This window comes from Spermophilus citellus (genome assembly GCF_964194105.1).
Source record: "Spermophilus citellus genome assembly, chromosome: 3".
Lineage (NCBI taxonomy): Eukaryota > Metazoa > Chordata > Mammalia > Rodentia > Sciuridae > Spermophilus > Spermophilus citellus.
Window position 1 is genome coordinate 17,944,572 of NC_138184.1, and position 23,590 is coordinate 17,968,161.

A 23,590-nucleotide genomic window follows, 5' to 3' on the forward strand; every position below is an offset into this window, starting at 1 on the left:
AATATTAAAATTCTCTCTCTCTTTCTCTCTGTCTCTCTCACTCTCTCTTTAAAAAAAAAAAAAAGATTTTGTATATTTCTGGCAAAACTTATTCCAGCATATCCAGGAACCAGGCAAATGTGCAGGTGCATAGCTTCAGGCAAGCCTGGGGTTCTGGGGTTCGCACTGGTGTGTTGGGGAATGCAGAGTTTCTGGTAGGAATGTAAACAGGGTATCCCATTATGCCCATCCACTTGTGGTTCATATAGGCTCTGATATTTTATCCATGACTGGTACTAGATTTGGCTTATTAAATTTTATCTTTGTTCCTTACTTTGAATTATTCGTTAACTGTCCTACCCCCACCCAGATTACCACTGATTCTCATGTTATCTTCTCCTCATTTGTCCTGTGGTCAGATGTTTTTCAACATTTTTTTCAGTAAAGATATTAGTGGAATAGCAATTGCAATTATTCATTCTCTGTCTCTCTCTCTCTTTCTCTCTCTCTCCTTCCCTCCCTCCCTCTCCCTCTCCCCATCCTCCTCTCACCATCTATCTAATACACACACACACACACACACATACACACACACACTACAGTATTGTGAAAAATTCCATTTTAGGGTGAGAAAATGGAGGCTCTCAAGATTAAGGTCATATAGATAGTAAAGTGGCAGAGCTAGAATTGGAATCCAAGTCTTGTTGACTCATTAAAGTTAATGCTATCTACATTCTTGCCTCAGAGGAACCTTCCAGAAGTTTTTAGGCACTGTCAAAGTAAAAGATGAAGGTTGCTAATTAGTAATTATATGTATTTTTTAAACAGTATTTAAAACAGTTGCTAAACTCATTTCTAGCTGGAGAAATAGACACATGAGGACATAAATTGTGAATCAGAAATTAATTTTGGATGAGAATCTAGGTCTTTTAACTCCACACTAATGTCTTATTCTCCACACAAAATCTGTGTTTGATTTATTCATGTGTTGTTCTTCATACCCAGCATAGAGCTTTACATATACATGATGCTTGAAGACATTCTTTGAATTATAAATGATTTTGCTGATTTTATCCTGTTTTTTTTTTTTAAATATTTATTTATTTATTTTTAGTTCTCGGCGGACACAACATCTTTGTTGGTATGTGGTGCTGAGGATCGAACCCGGGCCGCATGCATGCCAGGCGAGCGCGCTACCGCTGAGCCACATCCCCAGCCCAATTTTATCCTGTTTGGAGATAGGAAAATTAAATATATTGCTCAAGTCTCTTCCATCTTACTGTTTTCTCTCCTGTAACTTTTTTTTTCCCCCATGCTACTCTCAAGTTCAGGGAAACTTGAAAGTTTCATAACATCTTAAGCATGTTATTCTAGCCAGGAAGGATTAATGAGATACTTCAGGAAGTCTGGGCTCAACTTGTCAGAAATGAACTTCTTATGGGACTGTTTTTTTTGTGAAGGGAAGCAGGAAAGCACAAGTTTGAAAGGATGTTCCATATGATTCTGGTACCCCCTTTAGTTCCCTGGAAACCAAGTAGAGCTGTGAATGACAGTGCACATGGGGTGTTGTTACTGCAAATGACACAATTAGGGATTCCTATAGATAGGCTTTGCCTTTGCCATGCTAAACCCTGGTCTCTTTTTTTAATCTAGTTTCATTTGTTTTTCTTCAGTTTGCTTGAGCTCTTCAACTGTCTCCTAGCAGCTGGGAATGTCAGTTTATGGTAGGAAATTTTCTTAGTGTGAAACTTGAAGTAATTTATAAGCCCAGAATCTTAACAGTTTCAAGGCCCTTGTACATAAATAAAATATGCTCAGCGATGAAAAAAAATCATTTGTAATCTTAGAACCTGCTACTATTTTACAACCACAGGAGTACCTATTTGATAATGTCTTAACTGGAGTGCCATCACTTAAGTGCCTTTTCTCATTGCTTCCCCCCACTTGCCCTCTCTTTCTCTGGCCTTTTTCTTACTAGCATCTTAATGAAGTTTATTAGGATTCTAAATGTCACATAGTTAAAAATAGCTACCATTTAATGAAACTTAACCATGTGCCCATCCTAAACTCTTAACTTCAAACAATTCTACGTAGTCAGTGCTACTATTACCTTGTTTGAGAGAGAGCATATAATTTTTGTAATATTAATTCAAACTTTTGGTTATCCTGCTTTTATCTTCTGTCTGTTTTTGGAGGGTGCTGGGTATTGAACCGGAGTTTCATGTGTGCTAAGTATGTGTTCTACCACTGAGCTGCTCTCTTACTTTTTTTTTTTTAAGTGCCAAGGATCAAACCATGTGCCTTTAATATAGTAGTCAAAAACTGTACCACCGATCTATACCCCCTGCCACCTAATATCCTACTTTTAAAAGGAAATTTTTTTCCTTTACATTCTTTCACTTCTCACTTTTTCCCTCTGACTGACAGTAGCATTAGGGGATTCTGAAAAAAAATGATAAACAACTTGGCTTCTGAATTTCAGTATTATAAATATGTTAACTTCTTGAAAATATGAAGGGGAACAGTTAAGGTAACTTTCATTATTTTTACCTGTGACACATTTACTAAAGTGGGTCATCTCATCTGTGAACAGATTGAAACTGTTAGAGTATGCAACATGATTTGGACTTTTTGGTATTTAGTTAATTCTTTCATTTAATAGATAACAAGTGAGGTTTTTCCTACACTGTAAAAGTAGATAATGAAACACATTGTGTACTCTGATGATTCCAAAGAGGGCAGATAAACAGATGATATTACTCCAGTGAGAGAAGTTTGCTTTAGTAAGAGCATAGAAGGGCTGGGGATGTGGCTCAAGCGGTAGCGTGCTCGCCTGGCATGCATGCGGCCCGGGTTCGATCCTCAGCACCACATACAAACAAAGATGTTGTGTCCGCCGAAAACTAAAAAATAAATATTAAAAAATTCTCTCTCCTTCTCTCTCTCACTTCTCTTAAAAAAAAAAAAAAAAAGTAAGAGCATAGAAGCACAAGCTATATGCCACAGGATTACAGAGCAGACAGGGACTGAGCCCTAGTAGGAGAGTAAGACTCTGTGGGGTGTGAATGGGTCTGAGTATGGCTAAGAGTTTGCTGAGCAAAATGGGATAAAGCATTCTAGGGGTTAGTTTGTGTAATTGCACAGTGACCTGCAGGTCCATGGTATATTTGAAGAATAGCAAACATTGTGGTCTGACTAGCACTTAAGTTTTTTGGGGAAACAGGGACATCTGTGAAGCTTTTTGAGAGGAGATTAGAGAAAAGTAGATAATCTCCTAAATGATCCTGAGTGTCCTATGTGTGCCTCCAAAGGCAAAGGATCTTAGATTTATGCTGATTGGGGGTAGGGATTGTGTTTCTGTCTAGTCTTAGTTTGATGATCTTCTCTTCTTGTAGGGGGAGGCCATGGGAAAGTCAATACTATGCTTAAACGAACACAGGCCTGGAATTTCCGAAGTTGTACTTCTTGGAGAATTTTTCATTTATAACCATGATAACGTTTTGGGGTCATGTAAATCAAATTACTAGCTTCATTTTTTCATTCAATCTGCTTTCCAACTTTTGAAAGTTAATCGGGAAAATCATGAGTTAAACATTGTCCTAAGAGATGTTTCTAAAATTCAGTAGAATATGATTTTGAAATGGTTTTGCATATGTGTATATATGTATAACACGACCATCATTTGCTTCCAGGTAATAGATTTTATCTTCACAGTATTCAGTTTGGAAATTGTAATTAGTAAAGAGTATCGGGCTGGGGATGTGGCTCAGGCGGTGGCGCGCTCGCCTGGCATGCGTGTGGCCCGGGTTCGATCCTCAGCGCCACATACCAGCAAAGATGTTGTGTCCGCCGAGAACTAAAAAATGAATATTAAAAATTCTCTCTCTCTCTCTCCTCTCTCACTCTCTCTTTTTTTTTTTTTTTTAAGAGAGAGTGAGAGAGGAGAGAGAGAGAGAGAGAGAGAGAATTTTTTAAATATTTATTTATTTTTATTTTTTAGTTCTCGGCGGTATGTGGTGCTGAGGATCGAACCCGGGCCGCACGCATGCCAGGCGAGCGCGCTACCGCTTGAGCCACATCCCCAGCCCCTCACTCTCTCTTTAAAAAAAAAAAGAGTATCATTCATCACTATAATTAGTAGAATTATCAACTTTCATTGTAATGATAATTTATTAGAATTATTTCCTAGAGACAATAACCCAGAACAGTTGGTCCATTTGGAAAGCAGTGTTGCCTTAGTAACTGATAAGAAAGAATGCAGAGAAACCAGTCACCAGAGCATATAAAACCTAAGGCCCTGAACAGGTTAAATACTAGCTCCAGGCACAAGGCAAAACCCAGAAACATCTGCCAATACATCTGCTGGGATCAAGCCTTTGGAGGCTTGATGTGTCATTATATAAGAGTCTTAGAAACCATCTTCTGATCAGACACACAGAAATCCGTACCCTTTTATCAGACTTATAATAAAATCTTTAACCCAAAGAATATTCAAAGTCATTACCTCTTGGGATGAATTGAAGACAACTTTATGGGAAGGATCTGGTCAAATGACATAGAGGCAATGTAAAAGGAATCCATCCATTCTTTCGCTTAGCAGACCATTTTTTGAGAGCCTGTTTACTCTGTGTCCAGCATTATGCTGGTCATATGCACATTTCTGTCTCATGGAATCTCCCAGTAAAGGCATATAAATAAAAGATTATCATGTATTTTCCAAGTCCTAGAAAGAGGCAGAGTTTTATGGAAATATAAAGGACTCACTTTGGGAGAAGAAGTCTGGGAGGCTCTACAAGGACATTTAAGCCAGTTCTGAATGAGTGGGAAGGAAAATAACCTAGAGATGCAAAGGAATTGCAGTGTCACATGAGTTTAGAATTTATGTCTTCTGGATTTAAGTACTCATCTTTTTCCATGGGAAGCCTCACCCTTTTAAGACTTCATGTAAATTCCTATTTACCAACTCAATGTAAAATCACAGTGGCTGGGTGGGTGAGTGTCCTGTGGGTGAGTGTGATTATGTCTGTGGTTCTAAATTGGTTTATGATACTGACTTGGCCATCTCCCTCCTTGCCCCCACACTAGGGATTGAACCCATGGGTGCTTAACCACTTGGTCACGTCCCCAACACATTTTTTATTTATAACTTGAGACGGGATCTCTCTAAATTGCTGATGCTGGTCTCTTTCCATCCTCCTGCCTCAGCCTTCCAAGTCACTGGGATTATAGGCTTGTACCACCACACCTGGCTCATTTTGTTTTTGTTTTGTGGTACTGGGAATTGAGCCTAGTGCCTCATCCATGGTCGATAAGCACTCTTTCACTGATCTATATCCCCAGGCCTTTTAAATTTTTTTAAATTTTGAGATAGGGTCTCACTAAGTTGCTCAAACTGGACTCAAATTTGCCATCCTCCTGCCTGAGCCTCCCAAGTTGCTGGGATTGCAGGCATGTGCCGCTGTGCCCCCAGCTCCTTTGAAGTATTTTTTTTTTTAATTTTTTTAATATTTGTTTTTTAGTTCTCGGCGGACACAACATCTTTGTTTGTATGTGGTGCTGAGGATCGAACCCGGGCTGCACGCATGCCAGGCGAGCGCACTACCGCTTGAGCCACATCCCCACCCCTGAAGTATTTTTCTTCATTGATCAAAAAAGAGACATTAACAAGGAGAATCTAACTAGAGATTTACCAACCCAGTGGTAGAGCATTTGCCTAGCACGTGCAGAGCCCTGGGTTCACTCTCCAGCATCAGAAAAAAAGTTATTTTTAGAATAAGGGAGAATTGGGTCTGGGGTTCTGGCTCAGTGGTAGAGAGCTTGCCTAGCTTATGTGAGGTACTGGGTTTGAGCCTCAGCACCACATAAAAAATAGACAAAAAATAAAAGTATTGTGTCCAGGGCTGGGGATGTGGCTCAAGCGGTAGCGCACTTGCCTGGCATGCATGCAGCCCGGGTTCGATCCTCAGCACCACATACAAACAAAGATGTTGTGTCCGCCAAGTACTGAAAAATAAATATTAAAAAATTCTCTCTCTCTCTCTCTCTCTCTTAAAAAAAAAGTATTGTGTCCATTTATAACTAAAAATATTAAGAAAAAGGGAGAGTCATCCAGTAAATAAGATTATCTTTTTTCTCAGTGGTGTGGAAAGATTGGTAGTTGAAAACTAGGCATTTTCTGTGAGGTTTTTCCATTAAATTTTTGATGTTTGATCTTGAGCAAATCACTTTTTTCCCTGTGGACCCCAATTTGCTCCTGGGTAAAATGAAAAAATTGGGTTAGAGAAGCTCTTGCATTCTGATTTTGTCTTTTGCACATACCTAGTGTCCTTGAATACCGCTTTTTTGGAAAGGCCTTGAATGGGAGAACTGTTTCTTTCTTTAGGCAATTCCTCAGATTTTGAGATTTAGCTTTTTTTCTGCTTTTTTTCTGTTAGTGGCTAGAATCAGGGCTTATATATAGTGTCTCTTGTAGATGGTAGTAGATTGTTTGCCTACTGTCTTTATCAGAGTGTTTTAGTTTTCTAGTCTAAAAACTTAGGCTTTATTATTTCACATCAAATTTCCTATGAAGGAAACACCTACTTCATATATAAATACAGTTGCTTAGGTTTTTTTGTTTTAAAGTTAGCATCAGCAAGTATATTGTGTTTCTGCCTTGTTAGAAGCTTTTCATAGATCTCAGTCCTTACCACCTACAAGGAGGAGTGGATTCTGAAATTATCTCCATAATTCCTTTTATTCTCCCTTTGTGCTTAGACCTTTAGGTGACTACCAAGATTATCAGCATGTTTGAGCATCTGACTGACATGGTGTCCTGAGCCCTCACGTTTTGTCTGATTCTCTCTCTCGTCCAGCACTCTGTCTCTTAAGCTTTAACTGTGAGGCCTCTCTTGGTTCAGTGACCAGATGCTGACCCCATCACTCTCTCGCTTTAGGTTGACCACATTTCTGTTCCATATTGTATGACCATAGTATGAAGTATGTGCTCCTTTTTGATTGCTCAGCTTCATTCTTCTGCTTCCTGCTTCTGGGCTTTTGTCAGGTTCATAATTTGCAATCTTCTATTTATGGGTGGGACTGTTGAGATTTGAAGGTAACATGAACTTAATTTTAGTTATTGCCTTAAATTAGTCGTTTTTTCTTTTTTTTTTTTTTCTTCTTTTTTTAGGAGTACTAGTGGGGAAAGTCTAGGTAGACTGATTGGAACTAAAAAATAATTTGGGACTAAGGAACAAGCATACTTTCCTGTTTTTGTTTTGTTATTGATACTAGGGATTGAATCCAGGGCCTCACACATGCTAGGCAAGTGCTAAAGGTTGGGGATGCAACCACTCAGTTACATCCCCAACCTTTTTTTTTTTTTTTTTTTTTTTTTTTTTTTTTTTTAAGAGACAGGGTCTTGCTAAGTTGCCTAGGCTGGCCTTGAACTTGTGATCCTCCTGCCTTAACCTCCCATGTAGCTGGAATTGCAGGTGTGACACCATACCTGTTTATCCCTTGGATTTTTTTTTTTTTTTTTTTGGTAGATGGACACAATACCTTTGTTTTATTTATTTATTGTTATATGATGCTGAGGGTTGAATGCAGTGTCTCACACACGCTAGGCAAGTGCTCTATCACTGAGCTACAACCCCAGCCCCATCCCTTGAATTCATTACATTTTTTTTTTAATATTTATTTTATTTTTTCTTAGTTCTCAGCAGACACAACATCTTTGTTTGTATGTGGTGCTGAGGATCGAACCCGGGCCGCACGCACGCCAGGCGAGCGCGCTACCGCTTGAGCCACATCCCCAGCCCCCATCCCTTGAATTCTTGGAAGAATATTTCACAATGTTCTGTGATAATACAAGATAGTGGCTTATAGGCTGGACAACTGAAATCAGCTTTTTTCAAAATAGAGTCTGATCTATTATTATACTATAACTTCTTTTTTTTTTTTTCCTTTAGGAATTTTGTTTTATGGATTACTCAATCCTAAAAGTAAAATTTCTAACTTCAAAGTCAGGGTATCTGGTCTTGGTGGCACATGAGCCATTATATTCTAGCTTCTTAGGAGGCTGAGGCAGGAGGATTGCAAGTTTGAGACCAGCCTTGGCAATGAAGCAAAACTGTCTCAAAATAAAAAATACAAAGAGGTAGGGAGGTAGCCCAGTAAAAGATCACCTCTGGGTTCAAGCCCAGTACTGTGTGGAAAAAATTTTTTAAAAAATTCCAGAGAAGCAAAGGACCATGCTGCAGTAAATGGGGCAGCAGGCTCTGATGGGTGGAAAAACTCCAAGCTACAAATTGTCTGAGTCCCTCAGTTCCAGAGGTCAAAGGAAGACTGTCCTCAGTATATTCACATGGTCCCTATGAGATCAGCAGGCCAAAAAGAGCAGAGCTTGTGCAGAAGGAGTGACCCAGCTCATGCAAGGAACAAAGAGGCACAGGGGGAACAGGAGTAAAAGCACAAAGGGTTTGTTTTGTAATTAGGCAAGGGTCCAAGCGCAAGTGTTTTATAATTGGAATGTGTGTTCCCAAATCCCTGATCACTGATGTCTTTAAAAGAACCCTTTATTAAGCTCTTACACAGTGCAGAGCTACCAGCAGAGTTTTCTTGTGGCTTTGGGGACCCTAGTCAAGTCATTTGTCAAGTGAATTTGATAAGTTGCTATGACAGCAAACCCACTCTTCCTCTGAGAAGTGAATGCCTGCAATTTTTATATTACATTAAGCTTTTTTTTTTTTTTTGGTGAAATTTTGAGCAATTTCCTGGAATCATTATTCTTCAGAGATTATAGCTGGGGATTGGCAAAAGAGTCTTGCTTATTTTTAAAACATTTTTTTGAGTGGGTGAATGTGGAAGGGTAGGCATAGTATCAGATAAGTGAATGTGTGGGTACACATGTATCTATATCAGTGAAAGCCGAAATAATTACTATCTTCAGTGCCCAGATTGGCAGCATACCATATTTTAAATTGCAGGTCTAAACAGAGTACTAGTTAACAGGAAATTATATGAACAGTAGCATTTGGTTTTATAGAAAGCAGCAGGTTCCTTCCTTTCTCTTTCTCATTTCCCCTCCCTTCCTTCCTTCCTTTCTTCCTTCCTTCCTCACCTGGTAAATACATGTAGCACCCAACTGCTTTAGAAGAAAGGGGGATTGGGGAAAAGATAGATTTGGTCATGAATGCTAGGGACTTGCTGTGATGTCACTGCAAGCTCTGTGTGATCGTAGGTGGTGTTAGAGCTCCAGGAGCGAGAAGGGGGAGAGCAGTGGAAGAGACGATGTCGCTCTCAGACAAGCAGCCAGCCTCTCTCACGGCTGCTTACAACCAGCTCTGTAAGGGCAAACCTGCAGAGTGCCAAATGGACTCCCCAAAAGAAATTGGTCAAACTGGATTTGAGTGGCAGAGGACAGAGGGCAAACTGAATGAAATCGGGCTGAATGTCAGCATGGACGGGCAGCTGAAAGACAGGCTTGTGAAGAATGCCAGCTTCCTGGAGCAGAATAAGCTCTGCTTTTTTGAGGGGAAGCTAGACAAAGAGCTCGGCATTGAAGTGCAGGACAAGGAATATCAAGCAACCTTGGGTCACCTTGAGAGCAGGTATGTGATTTCAGAAACCTGCCATCCCTTGGAGGGGAACTTAGTACATCAGAAGACAGCGGAGTTTCATTTGGGACTCATAGAGGGGCCAGACAGAAACAAAGCCACTACAGTTCAGGATACGGCGGCAGGGAAGAATGGACTAGAGACCAAGAACCAGCAAGATCTGTATTATCCTGGGGCTGCTGGCATTCCCACCCAATATGATAAGGAGCAGGAGACCAGTGTTTGGAACCCCAACTTTCATCTAGTGACTCAGAGCTCTCAGAGGTCAAAGGAAACAACTCCAGGAAAGGAAGAGAATGGCTTCACCCCTGCCTGCCCAATCATCGGGGTGATGAATGATAATTCTGAGCAGCTTAAATGTGAGTCCCCACTATTGGTGGCTGTCACCCACCCAACCCCCACTATTGAGCATTTACCCACTGCTATTCCACCAATTACTATGGTGGAGTTCACCCAGGAATATTTGAGTGCAGGCTCTCACATCAGAGACCAAAATAAGGAGTTGGAGAAATTGAGTTCTGTTGAGGAGGGGACTATGCTCGACCAAGCCCCCCAGCAGAAAAAGGCAATGCGCCGGGCCCTGTCCGAATGTTCTCATCTCTCAGTTCCCCCAGCTGTCAATCTCACAGATAAGTACCCTGAACTCCCTGCCCAAGAAGAACTTCCTGCAGGCCTGCTGCACCCTACAAGTAGCCCAATGCCAAGCCCAACACCCAGGAAGCTGGGAGCTTCTGCCATAAGGCGCTCCATGACAGTAGCTGAGGAGCAGACAGCCAGCTACAAATTGAGTCCTGGGGAAGTGCCCATTCTGTCTACTGAAGAGATACCTTCTTTCATCTGTGAGGAGCCATTGGCCAAGAAGATAGAAGAATTGACCCACTTCAGCAACAGCAGCAGCAGCATCTCTGGGAAGAAGGAATTTAGCACTGCTGGGTTATGTCTCCACAATAAACTGGAGCAGATTCCTGAAGGAAGCAGCAAGGAAAAAGGACAGGAAGATATTAGTGAAATAAGACTTGATTCATGCTCTCTAGCTTGCCAGGAAAGTGAGAAACAGCCAGAACAGACGACTCTGGCAGGGAAGAAAGAAATTGAGGTCACTGCAACCCAGAGCACTCCATCGTTGCTGTGTGAAGAGACCCCACGTGATGGTATGTTTCTAAATTTTGCTTTCATTGGGAACAAGCAGACAGCAAGGAAGGAACCAGAGTGATAGATTACCAGCAGGAGCTGTAGGCAGCTGGAGTCTGACTGCCTGGGGAAAGCTCAATTCCTTCACTGTGGAAGCTCTCTGGAAGGGAGGTGTGAATGAGAACAAAAGTGAATCTGGCTGGGTCAAGCCTCATGTCTCCTAGATAACAGATAGTATGGATGCAAGGCGTGGGCTGACTAGATTAGCCGTAGATGAGGTCAGGGGTAGTGGGCATAAAACTTAGAGCCCCTTCTTTGACCTCATTTCACCCTGCCCACCCCATCCCCCATCCTCCCACTCCCTCAGCTCCTGTTGGTTTGAACCAAATGATTCCCCATCCAGTCGCAACTGATTCATTTTCTTGCTTAAAAAGCTGTCACTTTGTGTGGATTCACGATGGGTTTATCAGTATTAACCTCCTCTCATTAAGTTGCAGAGTCTGGATAGAAGCTCTGTTTTTCATTTTGCTTTTGAAAATGTTTTGCTTTTGTCCAAGCTGAAAAAGAGCCTTTTAGAACTGGCTGTTTAATATTCTTTTCCTGTTCTTCATGTTTGACCCAATGTTACTGCTAGTTTTCTCTGTATGTGTTTTGGGAGGTTTTTGTGGGGAGAAGGAAAAGAAAGGGAAAACAGAAAGGAAAGTCTTGCAACCTAATAAACAGATAAGTGCAGTTTTTGTGACTGCCTTCTGTGCCTCTCTTCCTGGCCCTTTTTTTCCTCTCCCCCTGCCCAATCAATGCTAACCGGCCCCGCACCCATCCTCTTTGTTGGTGGTCTGAAAAAGCTTGTTTTTCTCAGAGACTAGTTTGAGCACAAAGGACCATGACTCACAGGCTTGTTAATGGGAGTTTAAAACATTCATTTTGTTTGTTAAAGAAAAAGAAAAAAAGTCTATTTCTGGGACCTGTTTTTCTATTCCTTTCAATACATTTTTATGATTTTTTTTCCTCTGAAAATAAGAAACATGTTTTTCTAGAGAAGTGTTAAGCAAAACTAGACCCCTAAAGGAAGGTAGATTTGTTTCTTTAACGGAGATAGGTAGAGAAGCTTTTACTTCCTCTGTGGTTTCTTATGACTCCAGGATTATAAGAATTCAGGTCCCTTATGTGGTTCCGTGCTTCCAGCTGTGGCAGAACTGTAAGATCCTCATGGATGGGATTCTGTCATCTTTCCCCAGCTGCTCAGTTCAGTGTCATGTACTCTCTAGGTGGTAATAAGTGAAGACTTTTGTTGCAGAATAGGTTCATTCCAGTTCATTCTAGCTGAAGTTAATGCTGATAGAAAAAAATTCCAAATGTCTGACAAATCCACTGATCCATTCACCTGATAAATGTTTGCTGACTCTGCTACAAACACTATGTAGATAAAATATATAAAGATTTGTTCATTCAACATGCCTACCATATGCCAGTCACCATCTAGGAACTATAAATTGTTCTTGTCATCAAGCAAGTTAAAATCTAATTGAGGAGTAGAAGAGTTAGAGAGTTGTGAATTATGGAACCTTTTTGGAGAAGGTGGCATTTGTGCTGGGCTCCAAAAATTTGGGTGCCTGGCATTGTAGAAGGAAGCCTTCCAAGCAAAGGAACTCATAAGTGTGAAATCCAGACAGCTCATGTGAGGTAAAGAACAATGAGTAGTTTCAACGGGACACTCTTATAAGGATTATTTGACTACAAAGAACAGAAACACAGGAACTCAAATTCATAAAAAGAATCTATTAACAGGGTACACAAGAATCTGGAGGAATCCAGTTGCAGGTAGTGTATCTGACTGGTAGCTATTGTCTTGTCTGTCTCTTGGGATCTCTACTTCTCTCTGCACTTGTGCTCCAATCTTTTCCCCTCTGGAAACTGTTTTCTTCATTTCCTACCTTTTGCTTTCTTTGATGCCTTGATGCCGCCGGTCTGCCCGGGACAGGACAATATTGGGCTGCCATTGTTTGGGCTCTGTGGCCAGCTTGTACTGCTCTGTATCAGAAACCCAAGATTGCTTGATTGCAGTTTCCATGTCTTGGTTCATATTAGAGAGTGAGCAGGGAAATAACATCTATTGGCCCAGCTTGGCCTGGTGAACTTGGCATAGGTGGATTTAATTGGCTAAGACTGGTTAAAAAAGTCTTTTTAACCAGTCTTAGCCAATTAAATCCACCTATGCCATTGACCTGGAGGCTTCTCTACAGAAGAGAATATGGGCTGAGCAAGCATTCCAAAGCAATCTGTACAGCTGTGGGAAGAAATAATGGGAGAAAAGTCTAGAAAGTTATATGGTATTCAGTCTTGCCAAGTTTCAGATGCCCCACTGAGAAGTTTAAATTTTACTACTCTGTTCTAAAAACTGTGGTAACTGCCTATGACAGCAAAATAAAGTAGTAGCCCAAGGTCACCTTTGGGAAGATTCACCTATTCCCAGTATATGAGAGAAATGGAAGAGGTAAAAATAACTGGAATTGGAAACTGGATGTTGGTATGAGAGAAAAGAAGATATATGAGTCAGAATTATTGCTGTGATTTTATTTTGATCCTGGTTTTCCTAGCAAGCAGTAAGTAGTACAAGCTTTAGAAAGATAACAGAAGAGAACAGTCCTGTTAATGATTTCTGTTCTAGACATTCATTTGTGCAACTCTGGTGACAGAGTTTAGCAAGTGCTCTAACCATTGCTTGGTATATGTATCCCTGAAATAAGGTAGAATGGTCTCCATGAGGGAGGCAGAAGTTTTCTCTTTACATATAAGGACATATATTTGTACAGCTGCATTTCTATATCATAGGCAATCAGACTTCATGAAGTATTCATGTTGTTTACTGAAAAATCCCATGCCTCCTGAAAAATATTTATGGTGATCTGGAGCCAACAGCAAGTTGGACATTTAAGAAGACCTTTCTTCAGCAGACTATAGAACACAAGCATTATCAAACTTGCACAATGGTTTGGTTTGCCTTTTTTTTTTTTTTCCTTTTTGATACCAGGGATTGAACCCCAGGGGTGCTTAACCACCGAGCCACATCTAGCCCTTTTTCTTCTTTGAGACAGAATCTCCCTAAGTTGCTGAGGCTGACCTTGAACTTTATCCTCCTGCCTCAGCCTCCCAAATCATTGGGATTACAGGCATGCACTTCTAATGCCTGGCTTTTTTTTGGACATGTGGTCTTGTTATATTGCCCAGGGTATTCTTGAACTCCCCATTCTTCTGCTTCAGCCTCCTGAGTTGCTGGGATTACAGGCATTTACTACCATACTCAGGGTTTTGTGGGGTTTTTTTTCTTCTTCTGTCTTCCCCTTTATATTTTTAAAAACTTAAATTCAAGTTTTGACTAAAAATACATATGGTTCAGACATCAAAAAGTACAAAAAGCTCCACATTAAAAAACCTCCTACCAATACAAGATGGTGTCAACTCACTTTTTCCTACTCCTCCCAGTAAATACAACCAGATACTCTGGGGATAATTTCACTGAATTCCATGAAGGAATCTGAAAGGTGGAAAGAAGGCAGACTGCGTAGGTATCTCAGGACTTAATTAACAGTACTACACTGGGGATTGAACACAGAGGTGCTCTACCTCTGAGATATACCCCAGCCCTTTTTATTTTTTAAGACAGAGTCTTGCTGAGTTGCCAAGGCTGCCTCAAATCAGATCCTCCTGCCTTAGCCTCAGGTGGAGATTTATCTCTGGGCACTGGAAAGGCCTGAAATCTGGAATTACCAACAAACAGACAAGAATAAAATTAACGGAAGGAAGGGAGGGAGGCAGAAGGAAAAAGAAAGAAAAGCCTGCTTTCTCTTGCAAAAATACTAGGAAAGGGCCCAGCAAAGATCTGCTGGTGAACCCCATGTCCCTACCCACACCTAGCTTAGGCTCAGTTGGCTGTAGATGCTTTGTCAGGGAGCATATGAGGACCTACTAATTGTGTACTTCACAGTCAGCAGGAGCTGTAGACCTAACCCACCCACACTGGCAGGAGTTACAGGGAGGCCCATCCCTTGCCCTTCACCAGGTGACAGCACCATCAGTACCTATAAGCCTGGTATCTAGCAACCCTCTGTCTATTGGCAGAAGGATACCTTGATAGGTTTCCTCTATCTCCTTTCCTCTAGCAGCAGAAAACTTTAGCCCTGGTAGGTACTTCCCACCCTCAGTAGCCCTGTGAGATCAAACTTCCCACCCAAGCAGCCAGAGAACAGACCAGGAGAAGTTATCTTCATTCCATGGCTACATTATCATTCAGCCCCCACTTAGTGATACTCGGTGGCTCAAGGAATTGCTTTCAGCCCTTTCAGGCAGTACCAGTAGGGATTAAGAGCCTCAGCAGAGCCAGAACACAGTCAGTCAGAACTGTATTGCGGGGACTCTGAAAACAAAATTTCCACTAGAACTATAACCATAGCCTAAATATTAAAAATAAACAGGATGATTGCCTGCTAAAATAACAAAATTAAACATTTTTTAAAAAGCCAGGTATAGTGGCCCATGCCTATAGTTCTAGTGATTTGGGAGACTGAGGCAAGAGGATCACAAGTTTGAGGTTAGCCTCAGCAATTTAGACTCAAAAAAGGCTGAGGATGTAACTCAGTGGTAAAGCATATCAGGTTGAATCCTCAGGACTGAAAAAATAATAGCAACAAAAATAACAACTTTTATAAACTAAAGACAAAGAGAACAATTTTAAAAACAACTGGGGAGAAATGATGTGGTACCTGTAGGGGAATATCAATTTAAATGACAGCATTTTTTTTTTTTTTAAACCAGAAACTATGGAGGGCAAAGGAAGTGACACAGTGTTTTTCAAGTGCTAAAAGAATTGTCAACTGCAAATTCTATGTTTGGTAAAACTGTCTGGGACTGAAAGGGAAATAAAGCCATTCTTAGATAAAGGAACACTAAGGGTATTTGTTGCTAGTAGAGATATCCTTAGATAATGGCAAAAGGAAGCTCTCCAAAAAGAAAAAATAGGACAACACAGAGGCTTAGAATTTTGGAAATGAAAGAACAACAAGGGGATGAGTATAACTAGGGGTAAATTTAATAAACTATTCCCCTGATGAGTTTTTAAATCTATATTAGAGGGGCTGGGGATGTGGCTCAAGCGGTAGCGCGCTCGCCTGGCATGCGTGCGGCCCGGGTTCGATCCTCAACACCACATAAAAACAAAGATGTTGTGTCCGCCGAGAACTAAAAAACAAATATTAAATCTATATTAGATATTTGAAGCAAAAATTATAAGATCTTCTGATGTAATACTCAGTATATGAAGAAGAAATACTAAGATTTTATTTCTTTTTTCAAATGTTTATTTTTTAGTTGTAGATGGACACAATACATTTATTTTTGTATGGTGCTGAGGATCAAACCCAGTGCCTCATGTGTGCTAGGCCAGCACTCTACCACTGAGCCACAACCCCAGTCCCACTAAGATTTTATTTTTAAAAGGTAAAGGATTATAAATAATGTTAGGTTTCAGTTGTACAAAGTAATAAAACATTGACACAGTAGACTATGTGTATTGTATGTAATATCTAGAACAACAGAAATACAAAGTAATATATTTAAAACATTAAAAATAAAATTCTAAAAATTGTTCAAGTAACCCACTGGAATGCTAGAAAAGAGAAGAAGAATGAGAAACAAAAGGAACGGTTAAATAATAAAGTGTCAGATTTTTTTTTTTTAAGAGAGTGAGAGACAGTGAGAGAGAGGGAGAGAGAGAATTTTAATATTTATTTATTTTTTTAGTATTTGGCGGACACAACATCTTTGTTTGTATGTGGTGCTGAGGATCGAACCCGGGCCGCACGCATGCCAGACCAGCGCGCTACCGCTTGAGCCACATCCCCAGCCCCAAAGTGTCAGATTTAAATAAGCCCTAAAATATTAATAATTGAAATGCAGATGGTCTGGACATTACAATGAAAAGACAGATTATAAGAGTATGCTATCTCAAAAAAATTCATGTCAAACATAAGAACATAGATAGGCTGAAAGTAAAAATTACAGATGCATGCCTGTAATCCTGCAGCTCGGGAAGGGAAGGAAGATCACAGGTTCAAAGCCAGCCTCCGGCAATTTGGTGAGGCTGTAAGCAATCTAGTGAGACCCTGTCACAAAAATAAAAATGGCCAAGGATGTGGCTCAGTGGTTAAGCGCCCTAGAAAAAGCCTGGTGCAGTGGCATGTGCCTATAATCCCAGTAATTCTCGAGACAGAGGTAAGAGGATTCCAAGTTCAGGGCCAGCCCTGGCAATTTAGGAAGACCCTGTCTCAAAATTAAAAGGGCTGGGGATTTTGCCCAGTGGGTTTTGCCTCCTGGGTTCAGTCCCCAGTAAATGGGGCGGGGGGGGGGGGGGAAAGAAAAGCAAGCAGGAAGGGAGGGATCAGAAATCAGTAATATTGTAAATAAGAAAATAGAGAAAATCAGTTAAACCAAAAACTTATTCTTTTTATGATATCAGTGAAAATGACAAATCTTTGACAGAACTGACATTAAAAAGAGAGAAAGCAGAAATCACAAATATAGAAGTGAAATTGGGTATCACTTCAGCTATTAAACTAATAATTAAGTTCAGCATCCCAAAAGAAATAAACCATTTATTTGAAAACCATAAATTACTCAAATGCAACCAAGATGAAATAGATAACCTGGGTAACCATTAAAGGAATCAAATTTATAGTTTAAAAACTTCCAAAGGGTACACAGGACTTCCCTATATACATCTTTACAACTTCCTGAGAATCAGAAAAGTTTTAAGAATCGCAAAAGCTTTAATACTCCAAACTTCCCCAGTTTCGTGTCCTGTCCTGTCCTACCTAGACCCCATCCGTAAACCCTTTAGGTGGTTGCTGTTTTGTTTTCTAATGGCCCTTCTGAAGATCCTTTTAAAATACACATACAATCCGTGCATAACACGTCTGTAATCCTAGCAGCTCAGGAGACTGAGGCAGAAGGTTCATGAATTCAAAGCCAGCCTCAGCAAAAGCAAGGCACTAAGCAGCTCAGTGAGCCCCTGTCTCACAGTAAAATACAAAATAGGGCTGGGATATGGCTCATTGGTTGAGTACCCTTGAATTTAGTGCCCGGTACCTCTCCAAATAAAATACACATACAAATGTATTTATAATACTAAATTTTCCCCATCCCTTTCTAAACAAATAGCTTCATGTTATACCTTCTGTTGTGTTTCCTCTTCTTGTCCCCCAACAATTATAGAATTTTAGGATTTTTATTTTTACACTATTAGGTTAAAATGGCATTTCATTGGCTTTCAATTTTTTCTTACCACAACTAAGAGAAACTTTTCATATTTCAAAAGATTAACTATAGTGTGTATGTGTGTTGGTATTAAGATTGAACCTGTGGGTGCCTAACCACAGTGCCACGTCCTTAGACATTTTTATTTTTTATTTTGAACAGGGTCTTGCCAGATTGCTTAGGGGCCTCACACAGTTGGTGAGGCTGGCCTCGACCCTGCAGTCCTCCTGTCTCAGCCTCTTGAGTTGCTGGGATTATAGGCATGCACCACTGCAACTGGCTTGTGTTCATATTCTTTTGATCATTTTTTTCTCATGGCTTTTGGCCTTTGTAAAAGAGTTATTCATTAGGAGTAGTTATTTATATAAAAAGCTATTTGTCTTTGATATAAGATTTACAAATTTTATTTCTGTTAAACATTTGTCTTTTATTGTCTTTTTTTTTTTTTCCCTATAGTCATTCTAGATTTTCTGCCATTTACAAAGACCCTTCTCTCACACCAGGGTTATAAATTTCAGGTATTTTTGTGCTTTGAGGCATAGCCCTGTTGAACTCTGAAGTAACCCCTCTACTCTGCCTTAGGCACAGTAGATTTTATTTCTGGTCCTGAGTTTGGTTGCATGGATCTCCTCGCCTTGTTGGAAATCTAGGTCACTGCAAGAACTAGAGCAAGAACTTATCTCTCATCTTCCATAAAGTGATTCTTTACAGGGAAAGGAAGTAAGGGGAGGATATTAGATGATCTCTTGGCTCTCACCCCATCTCTTAGCAACTTTTATTCTAAAAGATAGATTGGTGGAAGAGGTTTTTTTTTCCCTTGTGTGTTCTTAGAGCAAATGGTTAGGTGACAACCTTTTTCTGGTCTCCAGGGAAAAGAAAAGAAGCTTTAAGGACCATTTCTTTCCACTGATCATTTGTACAAGTCCCACTTAGATTGCTTTCTCCAGAAGGACAACTTCCCTGAATCTTTGGAATCTAAAATTGTCCTCTACTGCAGCGAGAACTTAGGAATCTTGTCCACATTACAGCAGCATAGCCCTGTGAATTTTTTTCAGAACGAACTGCTAGTTAGTGGTTTGCTCTGCTAAGCCTTGAATTTTCAAAATGGATGTTAAAAACATTTGCTTAGAATAATTCCCATTTACTTCCACAACTTAGGAATAGCCAGGCCAGAAGAAGGAAAGGCTGCTGTGAGTGTGACCGGAAATGACATCACTACCCCACCAAACAAGGAGCTCCCACCAAGCCCAGAGAAGAAAACAAAGGTAGGTGCCAGAATGGTGATTGTCTTTTATTCTTTAGGATAGTACCTTCTGCTATTATTGCTTGAATCATGAATGTAGTTTCTTTTTTCTGAGCTTATTATGAGGCCATCCTCAATTTTGATCCAGTGCTTAGAAAATATCTTACATTCCCATTTTACCATAGTAGCCTAAGATTTAAATTTTCTGCCTTTCACCATTTTACCTTATATAGCTATAAAAATGTACTATAGAGGTTGTTGCTGCTTCCCTTAAGAATTACAAAAAGAATAATTGCAGAAGTATTCTGAAATCTGTGTTCATGAAAAGGGAATGCAGATTTTTAAGGTAGATCATAGCTTTAGACCCTTACTTATACTTAGTGCAAAGTTCAAGGCTACACTTTGGGATGTAGTGTTGTTGCCCCATCAAGATACAGGCAATAAAAGGCAGACCAGAGTATACCTGTACTCTCAGCTACTCAGGAGGCTGAGACAAATTAATGAGTTAGAAGCCAAAGAGGGCAAGATTGCAAGACCCCATCTCAGGAAAAAAAAAAAAAATACAGATAATAATGCCTTAAACACTTGCTGATGATTTTTTTTATAGAATTATTGTAGCCCCCAAAGATGGTTAATAATGTAAAGCTATTAGTGAATTTAAATTTTCAGATGCCAAACTGCTAGACTGTAGCCCTGTCATTAAGAAATAACTCCCATAGGACTGGAGGGTGTAGTTCAGTGGGAGAATTCGTGCTTAGAATGTACAAGATGCTGGATTTCATCCCAGGACTGAAAAGAAAAGAAAAAGAGGGACTGTAGTTGTAGCTCAGTGGTAGGATGTTTGCTGAGTATGTGTGAGATCCTGAGCTTGATCCCTATCACTGCAGGAAAAAAAAAAAAAATTGGTGGCACATACCTGTAATTCCAGCAACTCAGGAGGCTGATGCAGAAGGATAGCATGTTCCAGGCCAGCTTCAGCAATTTAGCTAGACCCTGTCTCAGAATGGGAAAAAAAAAAAAAAACTAGGGATGTAGCTCAGTGGTAAAGTGCCCCTGGGTTCAATTCCCAGCGAGAGAGAGAGAGAGAGAGAGAGAGAGAGAGAAAACAAAGAGAGAATTCCCAGTTTTCTGTTCTGTGGTCCCTCTCCTATTTACTGAGCTCAGAAGAAAGGAATGCTAATTTTCAGTTGCATCAATCCTCATTGCTTATAATTTTACTTTGAATTGTGCAATTTATACTTTTTTAATTTGTTTTTATTCTTTTCTGTGTGTTTGATGTTGGTCTTTAAAAAAACCTTTTTAAATAAAATAAAAAACCATCAACCTAAAGCATTTGGCCACCACTCAACCTGCAAAGACTTCAACATCGAAAGCCAAAACTCAGCCCACTTCTCTCCCTAAGCAGCCAGCAGCTCCCACCACCTCTGGTGGGTCGAATAAAAAACCTATGAGCCTTTCTTCAGGCTTAGTACCAGCTGCCCCACCCAAACGCCCTGCTGCTGCCACTGCCAGGCCTTCCATCTTACCTGCAAAAGACGTGAAACCAAAGGTAAGTAGTGACCAAAATACTATGCCTATGTCCATGTCTCATAGGCTCTTGTTGCCACCAGATGATGGACTCAGACTGGTGGAATTAGGAAAAGACAAGGGGAAAAGAAGAAGGGTACTTTGAAAAACAGTCCAGGGACCCAGTGATGCAGCCATAACACTCTAAAACCCTTTTATTCTTTTTATCTTTCCTTGCCCTGGTTGGAGGCAATACCCATCTACGGTTGGAGGTAATCTACAATTGGTCCTCCTCCTTTGTCTCAACTAACTTCTCCTCATTCTTTACACTTATGTACTTGTTAATTGGTTTCCCCTCCTCCACATATTAATCAGACTTTTTTGGTAAAATACCCCTGCCAAATTTGATTATTTTCTTTTCTCTTTAATCATCCTGCAGAAGAGAATTTTGCCTATTACTTCAGCAATATACTGGCTCTCTCAGCTGATCTCAGCATGTTCCAGTATCATGTGACAACTTAGTTTGCTTTTGGCATTAGGACACTTCTCACTTGGCTACTTCTAATATTTTCCAGTTTTCCAGGTCACCCACCCTCTTTATAACCCAGAAATGGTCACATTTAGAGCCACAGTAGCTTTACAGAATTGTTCCAGGGAGAAAGTGTGGGTGGAGGCTGTGGCTGCCTTCCTTAAACTCTTGCTTTTTTTGAAAAGATCTTTTAGGTCAGCCTCATGGTACTCTTTAAAAACATGGTGGCAAATAAGTTATCTTTTTCTCTTTCTTAATTACCCACATAACACAGTATTAATATTTTCATTTTATAGTTGAAGATGCTTAACTTAACCTTCATTAAATCACCTTCCTAAAGTATGTGCTGATAAGTAGTAAAGCCAGTGTATGAGCCTTGGTCTAACTCCAGAACTGTCCTGGTACTCAGGAGCTTACACAGCACTGTTTTATTATAGCTTTTTTTTTTTTTAACATAAGGATCAAGGGAAACTAAAGTGTATAATTTCTACTCTGATTTAGACAGAAAGATTTATAGAAACAAACAAAGACAAAGAAAACTCTAGTCAGGAAAACAAATAGGTCTCTGATTCTGGCAGAGGAGAAAATATAAATTGAGAAACAGCAAAATAACTGCAGTTACAAAGCGCAGGCTGGTCCTAGAACTTGTTAAGGTGATGTTAAGAGATTGATGTCTAAAGGATGCTATATCCTTTTCAGCGGGGGAAGGGTCCTGGGGAGAGTTTTAGTCTGGAGGTGCTAAATCCCAATCCTTTTTTTTTTTTTTGTTGTTGTTGCCAGAGATTGAACCCAGGTCCGCTTAACCACTGAGCAACATCCTCAGCCCCTTTTTATTTTGAGATAGGGTCTTCCTAAGTTGCTGAGACTGATCTTGAGTTTAAGATCTTACTGCCTCCCTGCTTGCTGGGATTACAGGTGTGCTCTCCTTTAGAGATCTCTATCCCAAGTAACTTGTACTAGTACATTTATGTAATCATGATTGCTTTTACTACTTCAATAGTAAAAGCAATCATGATTGAATATTAGTCATAATCTGTAAAGTTTGAAGAAGACCCCAGAGAGCATCTGGTTTGGGTCTTTAATTTTATAGCAATCAGAGGGAACTCCTCTGCAAAAAATCTTACAAAATGTACTCTACAGAGCTAGTAGCAGAACCAGTTCCTCTGATTTCATTTTTCAGGTTCTTCACACCATTAACCTGCATTGGCAGACTCAGGCTGGATTTGATTGGATGCCAGCCTTTAATTTCTGTGCACCTCCCTAGCCGACTCACCACTTAAACATTATCCTCCTTGTCTCCATGAACAACCTGCTCTCTCTGTGGCTGTTTCTCTTGTTATAAAAAAGCTGGGCCCACTGTGTCTGTGGTTTGGCTTCCTCTCTTGAGTAACATGGTATATTTGCTTATCAAAATAATGTCTGCGCTGGGGCTGTAGCTCAGAGGCAGAGTGCTTGCCTAGCATGCGTGAGGCACTGGGTTTGATCCTCAGTACCACATAAAAATAAATAAAGGCATTCTGTCCATCTATAATAAAAATAAAAAATAAGAACTTAAAAAAAAAGTCTTCATCCCAACAGGTTAAATTGATACTTTCCATTCCTCAGTAGTGAGATGTTCCCAGCCTCCATGTAAGAGAAACTTGAGTGGCCCAGATGCTTTACATTCACCCTGAAGAAACTTTTCCTTCTGCTCTCAATTCCCAGCTATGACACTAGTGCTTCTCACCCACTCTGTTGCCTGGGCCTGCCCCTTTCCATTGTCTCTGTTCAGAGATCTAGCATTCTCTATTCCCTGGTATTACATGTTCTCAAAGCTGGTCTTTAGTGATGCTCTTGTAATTTCTTTTATGTACATGTGCAAATAAAGCTCAGGAGGGACTCCATGATTTGTCTGAGAACATACTGTGAGTTAGGGTCCACACTAGTGCTGCATCTCAGGCTTCTGACCTGGTTTGGTTGTAGTTTCTCCATCTGCAGCAGCCCTAACCTTCTCAGCATTCTCTGGGGGTATATTAGCCAAAGGAGTGGTTGAATTTAGCTAAACAACACTTTTAGTTTTTGTTTTGCTTATGTGTTTATTTAATCTTGTCTAGTGAGGTACTTGTTTATAGTGGATTCTGTAGGCCGTGGTGTGATAAACTTTGAGGGCTGTTCATTCACACTGCCGTGAGGTAGTTTAACCTTGTTTCCTAACTTCAGATCATAGCATCCTACGTGACCAATTTCTTACTTTGTCTGGAGGACTTTGTTCTTAGAGCTATGTATATTTTCCTTTCAGTAGGTGTCACACCCATAGTG

General features: G+C 40.2%; 1 protein-coding gene and 1 long non-coding RNA gene across 26 annotated transcripts in view; one reads left to right on the forward strand and one right to left on the reverse strand.

Moving 5' to 3' along the window:
• The window catches only part of MAP4 (microtubule associated protein 4), a 173,180-nt gene that overhangs the window by 131,939 nt on the left and 17,651 nt on the right, over positions 1 to 23,590 (forward strand). For 19 of the 25 annotated variants that reach the window (XM_081285161.1, XM_081285162.1, XM_081285153.1 and 16 more), the window contains 2 exons: positions 19,173 to 19,279; positions 20,588 to 20,806. In XM_081285161.1, coding sequence (XP_081141287.1) covers positions 19,173 to 19,279; positions 20,588 to 20,806 — 326 coding nt within the window. The remainder of the gene's footprint in view (positions 1 to 19,172; positions 19,280 to 20,587; positions 20,807 to 23,590) is intronic. The other 6 variants (XM_081285143.1, XM_081285145.1, XM_081285151.1 and 3 more) reach the window with 1 other exon arrangement.
• On the reverse strand, positions 12,970 to 19,165 carry LOC308644278. Its single transcript, XR_014020935.1, has 3 exons — positions 18,413 to 19,165; positions 17,239 to 18,325; positions 12,970 to 15,961 (listed from the first exon to the last, which is right to left on the reverse strand). It is a non-coding gene; the product is annotated as an uncharacterized lncRNA (long non-coding RNA).